General features: G+C 41.4%; 1 protein-coding gene across 4 annotated transcripts in view; it reads left to right on the forward strand.

Moving 5' to 3' along the window:
• The window catches only part of dlg1b (discs large MAGUK scaffold protein 1b), a 111,854-nt gene that overhangs the window by 63,409 nt on the left and 33,488 nt on the right, over positions 1-14,957 (forward strand). For all 4 annotated transcript variants that reach the window (XM_080463837.1, XM_080463839.1, XM_080463840.1 and 1 more), the window contains exon 4: positions 970-1,134. In XM_080463837.1, the coding sequence (XP_080319963.1) occupies positions 970-1,134 (165 nt within the window). The remainder of the gene's footprint in view (positions 1-969; positions 1,135-14,957) is intronic.

Consider the following 14,957-nt stretch of genomic DNA (forward strand, 5'->3'; position numbering starts at 1 on the left):
TTCTGGGAGTTTTATTTCTGGGAGTTTTGTGAAGGATCCGACTCCCCGCTCACCCGCACCGCTCACGACTGTGAGAAAGACTGCAGATTTGGACAGGCAGCAACTGTAAAACGTTGCCCTACCAGCTTGTCATGGTGAAGAAGGAGCTGAGCTCTGAAGCAAGCAAGCTCTGACACTACTCTCGTTGATATAGTTCAGGCATCTGATTAGGATGCCACCTGGTCTCATAAGGTTGGCACGTCCGACTCAGGGGAGGTCCAGGGGCAGTCTTCCTTGGAGGTCCAGGGGCAGTCTTGCTTGGGTTGGTGTTTCAGTGGCTTGGGATCCCCCCTGAAGAAATGTGCTTTGGAAGTTGCTCAGGACAGGACTATCTTTGTTCTCTATATTACCGGTGTGGAATAAGCCTGAAAGCTGATCTATGGATGCAGATTTGTACATTATATTTGACCATTAGACACCAAACGCTGTTATGATTCTTCAAACAGCAGTATAGACGTTGAAGCTCTGAGCTTAAATGATCGATAAGAACTCTTTTCCTGAACCCCATTTGTCCACAGGCTTAATGTAGCTTTGTTTTGTGTATCAAAGAAGCAGATACATTATCACAGTCAGTCGTCTTTGTAGCGATGAGTCAGTCACTAGTTTTATGTTGAAGCGAGACCTGAAGTGCTCCAACTGTGCATGACTCACCTCCTATTGTCAAGAAAAGCAAGCAGTCAGATGAGCAGGGAAGAATTATACTTTCAACCCTTTTGAGTCCTTCATTTTTCTGAAAACACCTCCTGATTCACCTCCAGTCAAACCTGTAAATCAGTTACATTTTGTTGAAACTTTTTCTCGAAAAGGCCTCACTTGTTTGCCTAAATACATGTTTTGGCCTTTTGCCTATTGAACAATGTTCATATGCTTCATAACCCCTGAACTGTAACTCCGGTGTTGACGGTGGCTCTGTTTTGTTCTGTGTGACAGAAGTACCGGCACCATGATGAGGACTCCTCCCCGCAAGACCAGAGCTCTCCCCAGCTGACGGAGGAGGCAGGGGGGGCGGAGCTCGTCCAGGTAGCAGAGAAGAACCTTTCCCAGATAGAGAACGTGCACGGATATGTCACGCACGCTCACATCTCACCTATGAAGGTAGGAGGCAAAGTGTGCTTGCCATAACTTTGTGGCGATTATTTCTTCCTGTTGCTCCTTGTCTATCGTTTGACATGATTGTACAACAGAGTGGACATCTTTATTCATTACACTGCACCTCTCCATCAGCACTCAACTGCTCTTTTAATTGAAAGCTCCACTCAAATAGAAAATTCAAAGAGAATACCTTCATTTCAACAGTAAATACATGTACGAGCATGCACTTCAAAGGGAAAGTGCTTAATTCATTCATCTCCCACAGTTACTCTTTACACCGTTTTGTACAACTGAGGGATGGATCACCAAGATAAGTAATGCTTGTGGTTCCCAAGTGCCCTTAAAATGTTGTTAAATTTGAGCTTCTTCATGCAGACCTGGATTAATCTCTGTAAGCAAACTGGACATTAGACATAAAGCAGCAGAGTTGAGATTATAACCGTAATGGCTCTAATAGTTTTCCAGTCTGATACCTTTCTCTTTACATGGGTCTGACTTCTCTCTGTCTTTTTTCATCTGTTCTGTATTTACAATTGAATGTATTTTTTTGTACACACACACACACACACACGGATGAGGGTTTGTGCTCATCTGTGTTGCCTCTGTGTGATCATCATTGAATCATTGACGCTGCTCTTACGTGAAATTCATCGCATCATCTCAAAATGTCAAAATCCTCCGGTCCAGGTTCCTCTTTGAGCCTCCAGCAGTACAGTCTCCAGGGGCAGAAGATGGGAATAATTTACACAAGAGATGCAGTATGTCGACCATGCGTGTCAGCATTCAATTATCACAGGTTTGGTGCTTAGGTCTTATAGTCGGCATACGAAAAGTGTAGTTGGGGCAACTGCACCTCCAGTGTTTGAAGTTAGATTATTGGTTACCACCAGCAGCTGTGGTGGCAGCAGCAGCGCTGAGGAGAGACAGGAAATATATTTAGATTGACAAGTGTGTATAACGGGTGCAACTTCAGGTGAAGAAGACTGTGACCTGTGGATGGGGCAGCGATTTTACCGCGTAGCAGGCGGCAGTATGAATGTTGAAATGGACGACAGACTGCTGCAGCATTTGAGAGATCAAATCAAACTCGGAAATCTTTAGTGTGGATCTTTTTTGCACTCTCTCTCACAGAGCAACACTCTCGATAAGAACTGAGGATTTCAAATGCTTTTAAAACATGTATGAAGCCGCCTCGACTTGGCAGACAAATATATTCCTATATCTGGTTTTGAAATACAAGATTAGGAATTTTGATGGTCAATTATCAGTCTTTTGAAGTGAGAAATAATCTATTTGAAACGACTTATCGGTGCATCAGAAGTCCTGACGATGAAAATGTCCTATACCTGATCATTTTAGTACTTGTGTTCATATTCCGAACAAAGAGAGAGATGGGTAGAGTAGTCAAAGTTTATCAGTGAGAGATTGTTTATGCTCACAGGCTCAAACATCAGCTGCAATGTTTGTGCTTACTGCTCCTCTGAATTAGTGCCGACTTCATAAAACGACCACTTCTTCCATACTGCTTGTTTCTCTGCCCCGAGTTGCCGATGACTCTGACCAGACTGTAGTCTCATGGAGGATTTGGCGTCTGTGCAGTCACACAACTTTGTTTCCTGTTCATGTCGCTGTCCATACCGCTCCTGTTAACTCCTGCTGTGTTTTTATATGTTGTCGCTCAGGCCTCGTGTGAACTTCACAGTAACCAGTTTGTGTGTGTTTTTTAAAGGAGCATTGCACCAATTTCACACAATCAGATGAAGTCTGTCTGCTTCCAGCAGTCTTTTCCCATTTCTTTAACTGTATTGAACGTTCTTCACTCTCAATGTGGTTTTTCTCCGTTTTAGGAGCTGGTTAGAATATATCCACATTAATAATAAAAAAAAAAGTGTCTGTGAATTATGTTCATAATGCCATTGCACAAACTAGTTTCAAACTACTTTAAGTTATAGAAAACATGACAAATGTAATTGAAAATTCTGGCTGGTCAAAGGTGAATGAATTAAGTGATTTAACAAGTTGCTATGATCAAGGCAAATGTCAGATTCTTTTTGGACCTGCTTCAAGGTTTTGAAAAATTGGATGATTTATTTATTTATTTTCTAAACATACAGACAAGTTAAAGTGATTAAAAAAAGGGACATTTTTTGTCCTGAAAACATTTTAATTGTAACTTATTAAAATCAGGAAAACAATCTCAGTTTGCAGTCAGTCCCTCATCACCCTCAAAGGTTCAGGGCGCAGTTAGAAATTAATAATTAATTAAATTAAATTAACTTTAAACATACAACACCCTTATTGAACGTACTTCATGCTGTTTGACTTCGCTTCACCGAATCTTGACTTTTATCAAAACTATTTAATGTATAAAACTCATGATTCTATCATAGTGTTTCATGTTGTCTTCCGTAAAGGAATTGCCCAACCCTGGTCAGTGTGAATACACACATCTATGGGTCCACACAGGAATTTCCCAGGAGAAGTTGTTAAGCTCCTATAAAACACTGTATTATTTCCTAACTGTCTGATTCTGTCAACGATGTATAAAACTGTCCAGTTCATCTACACAAGTTTCTACTTGTAATGAAAGTGTAAAAACGGTGAATAGCGGTCCTCTCAGTAGTTCTTTGGATGCTGTTCTGCAGTCAGTTTAGCAGTAAGTTTCTTCAGGTGTCATTTGTATCTTGAATCATAATATGAAGCAGTTTTAGAAATAGTTGTTTTTTCTGTTTTACGCACATGACTTGTGTCAAGCTGTAGTCAGCGCTGAGCACTTGGAAAACACCAAAACCCTATGCTACTTGAGTACCTCACTTTCTGCTGCTCTGACTGCTCATACTTTCTTTTCTAAAAAAAACAAACTGTTTCGTTTAGGCTCTTTCATGTAAAATAAATTTAAAGTACATAAAATCTCTGGTATAAGGCATGGTAAGGTATTCATAGATGAACTCATCTCACACTTAAAACTCTCTTATGTGAAGTCAAACAACCTTATTTTTTTCCCCCAGTGTATTTTAATTTGTTGTTTGTAAGCAAAATGAGAAAACAAATCTGTGTGTTCAACGCGGGTTAATCTGATCTTCTGATGAGCTGAGATCTTATGTTTTACTGGGATTTAACCTTTTTATTTATGCCGTGGTGGTCAGGCAACAGAGTATACAAGATCGGATTAATGCTGAATAAACATGTCTAATGTCGCGGGCACTGCTCAGTGGAGCTTTTCTGCCATCGTGTGGTGACTCTTCGACATCTGAAGCAGCAGGCTGGTGCTGCGATGTAGATATAAAAGGTGGAGACAAAGTAACACAAAATACTTGAAACTGAAAATTGAAGTGCACTTACATAAAAAACTATTCATAATTTGCTTTCAAATAAACATTCAAATTTCCGGTCATTTTTAAAATGTTGTGCTTTCATCAGCACAACCTCTGTTCTCAGCCAACATACATGATTTACTCTTAATTTATTTCATCATTACCGGTTTGAGTTGTTAACATTCAGCCTCTGTGTGTGTCAAGACCCAGCACTGTCCTGCTTCCTCGTCCTCTTCCTCTTCTTCCCAATTCCTCAGTTTATCCCTCACTAGCCTGACCTCTTTACCTCTACATTGCTGACTGTTTTTCTTTTCATCTTGCTTGTTTTTTCTTACATTGTGTGTCTTGTTTCTCCTCCCAAAGCAAAACATTTGAGACTCAAACATAAGTCTGAGGATGTTTTCTCATGTACAGATCCAAACTGGCCATGAAAGCATTTAGTTACTATATTCTGCTAAGCACTGTCGTTAATGTTTCCATGTGTCTGTCAGATTTAACAGCTGTTTGTTGTGCCAAACTGTAAAAATTTAGACAAAATTTCTAAAACCACAAACAATATTGTCATGGCTATCAGGCAAATACTTTGAAATGAAAACTCTATTTGCTTTCACATCTGAAAACAAGTCTTCATTTTCCAAGTAATCCTTGATCTCATTTTTGTAATGTTATCAGTGGTAATGATACTACAACTATGTTATGCAATAACCAAAACACTCAGATGTCCTAAGAAGGACTATTTGTTTGTTTATTTAGTGATCCTCTGTGCTGCTTTATCCAGCTTAGGGTTGGTGGGAGCTGGAGCTCATCTGTGTATGCAGGAAAAAATAGATCAACTAACTTTATCAGACAAATCAAACCTCTAATATCAAATATCGTGTTGACTGTAGAACAACCAGTAGATGTGACTGTGTTTGACTCTGTGCGTTTGGCCTGTGATTTACTGGTGACCTGTCCAGGGTGTTATCCTGCCTTCACCTCGCTGTCGGTTGGTTTCAACACACATCGACCCTGAGTCGGAGGGAGGAGCATGGAAGATGGATGGATTTCATTACTTTAAATCTTTAGGGAGTCTCATATCTGGAAATAAAAAAAAGCTTGAATTTGAATCTGTACATGAGATTTGCCTGAACGTCTTCCTGCAAATCAAATGAAATGTGTTTAAATTGTTCATTGTAAGAAAAGACGTGTGACGGTTTCGGTAACTAAGAAAACCCACAATCCAAATCATGACCTTTTCTCACCCGCCTGCCTTCTATCCTTCCTCTGCCTCAGCTCTCCACAGATAAACTGCCTTGCTCCTGCTTTTCCTATGCTGTGCACCTCTCCAAGACTGCCATTTTTTCCTCCACCATTTCCTCCTTTATCCTGTAGGTAGCAGCTCTGGAATGCGTCTTTGACGGCTCTTCAGTGTTAGGACAGCATCACCCGGAGCTCCCCTCCCCTACGCCCTCCACCCTCTACCCCCTCGGAGAGGACAGCTCCCTCCCCTCCTGCTCCTCCAACCCTTACCCCCCGATCCAGGTAAACCCCCACCCCCACCTCCTTTCACCCTTCCATGCTGGGCCGATGCTTTGTCACTCTTCACATCGACATTATTTTCACCAACATGTTTGTTTAATTTTAAAGTAATTACAAAGTCTGATTCTTCTGAAGTCTTCAAATGCTCTTGGTTCAACTTTGGTCAAAGCACATTTATGAGATACCACTAAATACTTCTATCAATGAGGCAGAGAAAAATTGTGAGTCTCACACAACGGGTTTTAAATCATAAATCATTTCAGATATTATGGGATTGATTTAGGAGACCCAGACTATAGCAATAAATAAAACAAGCTCAAAACGCCGGTATGTGTTGACTGGGTCAGAGTATTTCCAGCACTGCCGCTCTTGTGAGATGTTTCTGGTCTGCAGTGGCCAGTAGCCATCAAAAGTGGCCCAAAGAAGTAGAATTAGTGAACCGGGAGTAGGGTCATGGGCAGCCAAAGCTTATTGATATAAAGGAACCTCTGTCCAGTCTCTTAAAGGAACCACAGAACTTTACTATTAACATCTTCGGTCCTGTGAAATGACATTAAAAAAGATGTTAAAACTTTTAATGGCTTTTTATTCAAAAACAAGGGTTTCCCCTGAGTTTAGTTTGGAGTGGACTTCCCGTCAGAGCTTCATCCTGCCATTAGCACCAGTTTGGAATCCTTTGCAGTGTGTACAGAATGAGCTCCTGCTTTTCCTTCTTCTGCTGTGGGTCAGTGGAATCCACTGCTAATGCTGTGCTTCTTTATTCAGGCACTAAATGAAATGTGCTGATTTTAGTATGGTGGTCAGATTTTCCTGTCATGGCCAATTGGACATTTGCCCTTTGATTGTGTCCTAGGGCCCTGATGTTTTCATGATATTCAATGTTGACAAATGTATTGATACTCTGCAGTACTAAATGCTTTGTTTCTATATGTACAGTTATGGAATATTTGTGGCATCCAGATGGAAACTGAAAGCCCTAATGCAGTTTAAAAAAAGGTAGTACAACTTCATTGAAACCTGCTGGTATAGGGTTTATCCTGAATGATCAGTACACAGAGACATGAATGAGAGACATCTAAGATGAATCTCAGCTGTATTTTCAGTATTTGTCACCTGTTTGGTGTGTAAAACTACCTGTTTATTAGACTGAGCTCCTATATGCCAGGCTGGACTTTACATTTTGAGTCAATGTGGAAGTTTTATTTGATCATTTAACTGTTTTGGCTATTTGTGTGGACAAGGAGAGGAGATAAAGTATCTTCAGATTGTTACCGTCTTGCCTGAATACGGATTTAAAAAGAAATCTCAGAGTTTATGACTGTGAAATGAGCCCCCAAACGGCACTCTGAGGTGTTTTAGCCCACTACTGTGTGATCCGGTGAGGACTGTCCCTGTCACGTCACATATATCTCAGGAGCCATCTCTTCACCGGGTTTTCTGGGTCTCATAATAACCTAAAATGATCATTTAGGTCACCAAGACTATGAGGTAATATATGGTCTTCAGCAGAAATTGATATTGGATTTTATGTTTCTGAAAATTGTTGTCCAAGCCATGAGTCAGGATTTGTGCAGGACTCAAAACACCATGTGACCTTCCAGGATGTAGCCCGCTGCCTCTTCAAGTTGCTAATAAGTCTGTTGGAACATTCAACTGACTAAATGGAGATTTGGACCAGTGTGAGGAGGGTATGTTGCTGCCTCAGCACATTTCACACGCAGCTGTAAATTATATTAACTTGATGCAGAGCAGCTGGGTGGAGTACTGATTAGGAACCTCCAAACCTCCACCGTCATCAGCTCTACGGCTTTTGCTCACAATCGGCAGTCTTTAGTTGGAGAAATCTTCCCATCATCTTTTCCTCCTCGTTTGATCTGCAGCGTCCGCCCCGGGCCTGACGTCAGCACTCACCTATCTCCTACACCTCCGTCGCGATAACACAATGAATGGATCGTCACATCCCACAAAGACACCGGGGCTGGGAGGATGTACTGCACACTCCCCACCCCCCTTTTTTAAAGTCATCCCTTTCATTTTTTCCCCCTCCGCCTCTCATTTGCTCTCCTCAGCAGCGCCATGGCAACACAGGAGATGAATGTCGACAAAGAAAATCCCAACGGCAGGAAAATGGAGGAGGAGGAGGGAGTAGAGGAGGAGGAGGGGGTTGAACCTGCACCGAAGGACAAGGGCAGATTTAGTGAGGCTTTCTGTAACTGGGTGGAGGGAATGGGGGGTTGTAGTAAAACACAGAACGGCTGGCCTCCTGTTCAGAAAGATTTACAGCAGCTCTGAGGTATATTTAGCACTGGGACAAAGGACTCGGAGTCCATGAAATGACTTGTCTCTAACGCAGTTTCTTCATCTTCATCATCTCATCTCTGCTACTCTTCATACTGCAGCAAAGGATGCTGGGACGGTTGCCCAGCACTATTTACAGCTTGATGGAATTTGATGGAAATCATAAATTGCTGGGACGAACGTTATTCCAGGCAGGGAAAGGTGGAGGATTTCACGGGAAAACTTATAAAAGGTGGATTTATTAAGATTCCTTTTTCTAAATGTTGAATCGAGCTTTGTTTTCAAGATGAACAAGTAAGCACTTTGTGAACCGAAAATTATACAGCAATTGTTTTTGACACCTGATAGTTTGTCTTTTTATAGGTTAAAGTTTCTACATCCAAACTGTTAAATATAGAGAGTACTGTAATATTGCTTTAGTTCAACATGACAATGACTCTAAAGTCTGTAGATTGTTGAAATAACACTGGGATTATTAGATATTTACCATATTTTCTGGACTATAAGTCACATCTGAATATATGTTGCACCTGTCAAAAATGCATCACGAAGAGGAGAAAACATATGCACATGTACCGGAGGCTGTGCCGTCGATGAACCTCGTCCAGCAGCTGCTGTTCGAGAACCATCTATGAACTTCCTCCTCAGCTTTGACTCTCATGCTTTTACTTTACAATTACTTTTTCTCATCATGGTGACAGTTTGTCCAGTTTTCATCAGTCCCTCAGAGGTTTGTCAGATACTCTGAACTTCCTTCTTTCCTGCTGCACTGTTTCTGTTTTCTATTGTATATTTTATAATATTCAGTATGAATTTTGCTAAGCAGCATTTTCTTTTTGGAAACATCTTGCACACGGTCAGTCAAATACAGCAGAAAGAGACTTTTTTGGATTGTCTTGTTACAGTATCATTCATTTGTCTCAGATGGTATGTCCTGGTATATTTTGATATATCATTTGCTTTTTTATACAAGTTGCATGACCGGCCTAAGAACTTAAAAGTGATACTTATAGTTAACAATATACTCCTATACTGTCACAGCTGACAGGATCTGGCAGGTATGATACGGTTAATGATCAAGAAAATTGAAAAACCACTGTCAAGTGATAAGTGTGTCAAAAATGTGTTAGTCCCTCAGTACCTTCAAAAACACATCATCATTGAATAAGTCAGGTATTTAAAAATGAAGTTAAACTTGCAGAAGCCCTCACTCATTGTGCATTGGTTTCAATGCAAAATCAACCCAGTCAGTCTAATAGTGAAAGAGCTAAATGGCCAAACAATTAATTGATTTGCCAGGAATATAATGCATCAAGTAATTTAATGAATAAATAAAGATTGAAGAATTATCAAAACATCCGCCATTAAAGTTGTTGCTGGTATGTTTCTTTAAGATGCTGTTGGAAACATAATAAAATGTCCCTCAACCTTCATTCCGTTCTCCCGAAAAATGTTTAATAAAAAACATCCATCCATCCATCCATCCATCCGTTTTCTCCCGCTTTTCCGTTTCCGGGTCGTGGAGGTGGCAGTCTGAGCACTGTCACCCAGATCACATTACACAGATTAAGAACCTTTCCTGCAGGTGGTGAGCCCACATGAATGTGGCGCCCAGTGTGGGACATGAACCCACAACCTTGAGATTGCGAGTCTCATGCTCTACCAACAGTATATTTTTTTTATAGGTCCCAATTTAAATTTTTTGGTCTTGACGGAAAGTTAAACAGATGGAAATTATCCTTGTGCTAAATCTGGCATATTTACAGTAACCTCATGAAGAGATGACTTGTTCAATAATATGCACTGTCCCGTCCAATTAAATGAATAAATGAAATAAAATAAAGACACAAGATGGTTAAATGCCACCACACTGCCAATGAGATGAATATGGCAGCAATATTAAAGTCAAGACATTTTACATAAAATCTGGTAGGGAGAATTTTCATCACATTAAAATGTTGGAAGCTTTTTATGCAATTTATTGTTCTGTGTCAACACAATCCAGTAATGGTGATCTTTCTTTTAAGACGAAGGCTCGGGATACTACTGGTCCAAACAAGGAAGAAAACCTGCATTTATGTAGCGTAATATTAGTACATTGCACAATCAAATTCATCTGGTCTCATGCCACAATATCCAGATGTGCTCTGAATCTTAAACCTATAATAATAAAATCTTAATCTTGTGTAAAAAGACACATTTGAGTATGTCATTTACCTAAATACAGCAAACAGTAAGAATTCCTAGATCATAACTGTAAACATTAAGCAGGGCCTTCTATCAAGGTCATAGGGGGGAAAATTGTTGGATCAACTATTTATTGGTGTGAGACATGCAGATTTGTACAGGAGTTGAGTATATACAGAGAAAAGGGTGTCATCTGCATAAGCGTATTTTGTTCCTCAATATCATCTCCTTGTGGGAACAGTCGTGCTGGTGTAAATCATTATGAACCCGATTACTTGTAATCTGTCACCAATGTCATTGAACTTAAAGTTGTTTTTACATCTGGTACTAGGCAGGAAACAGTCCATATGACTATAAAGTTAGTGTATTCAGGTGTGTATATAGTGCAGCATTCAAGCTTTTGTGAATGCCTGGTTTGGACAAACTGATGTTGGCATGTTGTTGATGTTATATAGTAATTCGCTGATTATGTGGTTTCTTCCATTACTGCAATGAGGCTGCTATCGAGGACTTGAAAAAAGTAATGCTACTTGTTTTACTTCAGCAACCTTAACTGGTGGAGTGCACAAATGACCAATATCAGGTGAATGTAATTCCGCAAAATAGTCACTTTGTTTGAGCTCTGCAATTGTGAAAGCGTCTAGAAAAGATGCATTACTGGTATGCATCCTTTTTAACTTTCCAGCAAGTGAAGCTACCAGCGACTGTCTTGACAGTCGCTCCACTGATCTTCCACGCTGTCCGTCACTGTCGTGAGAACTCAGCATTTTTTCTGGGACAAGTTTCCCCTGCTGACTCATTTTTTTGGAAGGAGACTCCAAGTGTGAGGACAGAAGTAGGACAAAGGTCAGGACCGAACCCTGGACCGAACCCTCTCTGGGCTAAGAAAAAGGGGGTAGGGGGAGGAGGAGAAGAGCTGCGTGCTGCTTCCAGACTGCAGAGAAAAGAGATCAGAGGACTAACTTCCTCCCTGCCTGCGCTCTCTTTAAACACACACACACACACACACACACACACACACACACACACACACACACACACACACACACACACACACACACACACACACACACACACACACACACACACACACACACACACACACACACACACACACACACACACACACACACACACACACACACACACACACACAGTCCTCTTGTCAGCCCTGCAGTCTGTTGTTGCTGTCTGCTTCACAGACGGTGGCTGGTGGACCGGCTGCTCACTCTCTGCCTGCGAAGCAACGCTCTCTCACCCCAGGAGGTTAATTCTCCCCCAGAGGCTCTGCGGCTCTCCTTTTTTCCCCCCACCACTTCCAGTCTGGTGTCTGATGACTACCGCTTTCTGACTAAGTCATAAGTGACAGGACGAGGAGAGCCGCGGCGCAGCATCTGGTCACCTCCATCCGCTCCTCTGCAGCCTTCCTGTATGAGTCTGTGACGAGGAGTAGGGTTGGGGGGGGGGACCCCCCCCTTACTTTCTCCCTCCCATCGTCTGCTCTCCAGCCAGTACCACCTCCGCCAGCCTGCAGCAGGAGTGAGTGGAGGAGGTGCAGAGGAGGCTACACACTACCACCTTCACCGCAGCAGCAACAAGCAGCATGCTCAACTCTGTGTGGTACGCTAAAAAGATGGGCCGCCGCATCATGGGCACCCTGAGGAGAACCAAGCGGCTCCATCGGCGGTTACTGGTAGGTCGGTCACCCCCTCCACCACCACCACCCATTTGAAAAAAAGAAACAAATCCTCAGCAAAGTGAGTACGTAGAGGGAGGTACTGCACCGTGACTCATTTTCTACAACATGTGTGCAAATATGATCCTGCACTCTTCTGACTGCTGTGAGTGTGTGTGCGGGTGTGTGTTGTTGTAATCAGTCTGTCTGCTCTGTGACGCGGCTGGATGAAGCAGATGTGTAAAAGTTGCAACAGGAGCTGCTACTGCGTCATGTGCTGGATCAGGGTTTGTGCAGAAAACCTCCACATCTGCTTCAATTCAAGAAACGCCCTCATCCATGTTTTTCCGTGTCATCTGGTGCTGTCGTGGTTGTCAGTTGGAGCCGGGCCATTGTGAAAGTGTGTGTGTGTGTGTGTCGTTTGAGGTCTGAGGTGATTTGTTAGGTCTGCAGCGTCTCTGAGCGGGACTGAACTAAATGTGTCGGAGCTCATCGGCTGAATGGGAGATTGCAGTGTGTCTTTTTAATGTGAAGGAATCAGTTTAGGAAATACACACACCAACGCACACAGCGCTGCTGAATGTTCCAGAGCTCGTATCGGATGATGATGTTGTGAAGCTGGAATCTCCCTCGTCTCGAACAGAGGAGGAGTTTTTCAGTCTCAGTATCAGGGTCTGGGGATGAGGAGATCTTTTCCAGCCTTGCAGGTTTTTTCCACCAGTCTGTGAGAGTCAAAGTGGAAACGTTTACCTGCATGAGCAGCAGCAGCATCATGTTCTGGGCAGATGTGAAGGAACCCCTGCAGTAGCACATGCCTTCCACCAGCGTTGCCTAGCAACCTCCAGGCTCCTGACACGAAGCACTACCCCACCACCTCCCTGTTTACTGCCTCAAACACGCATTTTAACATCTATGTACACAAACTCTATCAAGAAAATATAATATTGTGTTTTTCCCTCTTTAGACATTCCCTAAAGTAACCTTGATTTCCAAGGAAACAAATAGCTCTATGAAAGCAAAAAAAATTGGACAAAATCCAGTTATCAGAGGGGAAACTCCTTCAGACATACTTTTAATGACCATGTTTCCCAACCAAGTACATTTCTTGGGAATTTAGATGGGTTCAGTTATTAGCTGCTGTTAAATAGTTTTTCTCTAATGTTTGAGCTGGACCCTCATTTTGATGAGTTGGTAAAATGAACACAAAATATAGATTTGGCATTTTGATTAAAAGCAGTTTGGATTTATTTATTAAAGCTTTTATGCTTTAAATCCCATATCACAAAAACAGCAGCACACCTGTTGAGGGTTTGTGTTTCTGCCTGCTTGGATATTGCCCTGGCATCACCAGAAGGATCTCGGTGCCCCACACCAACCAGAAAGCTGTAATGTTTCTGTAGTGGAACTGTTAAATCTACTATTGACACTTTCTGTGGTGATTGTAGTGGAGTCTAAAACACAGTATTTGTTCAGCTTAATGCTTTTTCTCTGAAATTTACAGTAAGTGTTCAAACTATATCAAAAGTTGTTTGCAACTGTATGTTTTAGTAATTCAGTAACTGGTTCAGTAACTGTTTTAACTGAAATTAATGCATTTCAAAATTCAAATGAAAGGTGTGACAGGGATAAACAGGTTCCTATATGCCAGGTTTGCTTTAGTGTCTCTGTTCTAAGTGGGAACATCGGAACCACGGGGTGCAGCAACTAAGCTCTTGAAGCTCTGATTCTCACGTTGTAGTGTAGATTTCTGTTGCTCATTTTATTTTTTACATTGCGTTCACTCTGTACAAACTCAGACCAGGGTTTAAGGCTGGTTTAAGCAAATTTGTGTGTCTTGTCATCATCGAGGACAGTAATGACCCCTGAATCCTGTCAGGTAGTTATTAGGAGATAGAGTGAGGGGAAAAAAATGTCTGACTCACAATTTAGCAGAACTATTGTGTTTTTCACAATTCATGTCCCTCTTTTATGTGTATCTAATTAAAAGTTCAGTAATCTTTTAATATATTAATAACTAGACAACCGTGCAATTAAAACAAGGTCAGAAAGTAATTTGTTGAACAATGTGGGAATTTTAAAAACTCATGTGAAATACTAAAAAAGTCATTTATTTTCAACTCACTTGATGATCTGTTTACCTTGGGGTTTGACAATAAAACAGATGAGTTACATCTGTTTGTTGAAACAACGTGATAAAAATACTAAACAAACTGCTTTATTGCCATTGTAGTAAAAGTTGTTATGTACTCCAGTACTGCACATATAAATGCCTACAAGACTGCAGTAAAACAAGGTAATAAGAATCACACAATGCCAGTTGCAATAAAATCAGCACCAAATCACAGCAATAAATTGTGCATAATACATCTTGCACATCACTAACAATTGCACACAACCAATGACTATTTCACAATTCCTGCAAGCAGCAATGCTTGAAATGTCATTGATAATTCATCTTCTACAAAAAATACAAACGACTTAAAAAGTTGTTGTTAGATAAAAAAAAAATTCTTTCAGAAATGCAAATCTAAATGGCGTGCTTTCAAGTCTCAAAAGAAATGACGTTTATATATATTTATATATAAGATGTTAACTGATGATTTCCAAATCTATTTGGTCATGTTGATTTGTAGTGTCGCTGGTCGTGTGGGTGCTTTGTGATCACAGTACTGGGTGCTGCAGCAGTGTGTGCCACCATGTGTGACCTGTAGATGGAGCTGCAGTCTCAGGGTTCAGGCGCTCATCCTGATCCTCAGCAGGTTGTTTGGCCTAGCACCTCTCAGTGTGCAGAGTCATGTTGTAGTTGGAAACACTGGGCGATGACAGAGTGGGGA

Source organism: Lipophrys pholis, assembly GCF_963383615.2.
Source record: "Lipophrys pholis genome assembly, chromosome: 1".
NCBI lineage: Eukaryota > Metazoa > Chordata > Actinopteri > Blenniiformes > Blenniidae > Lipophrys > Lipophrys pholis.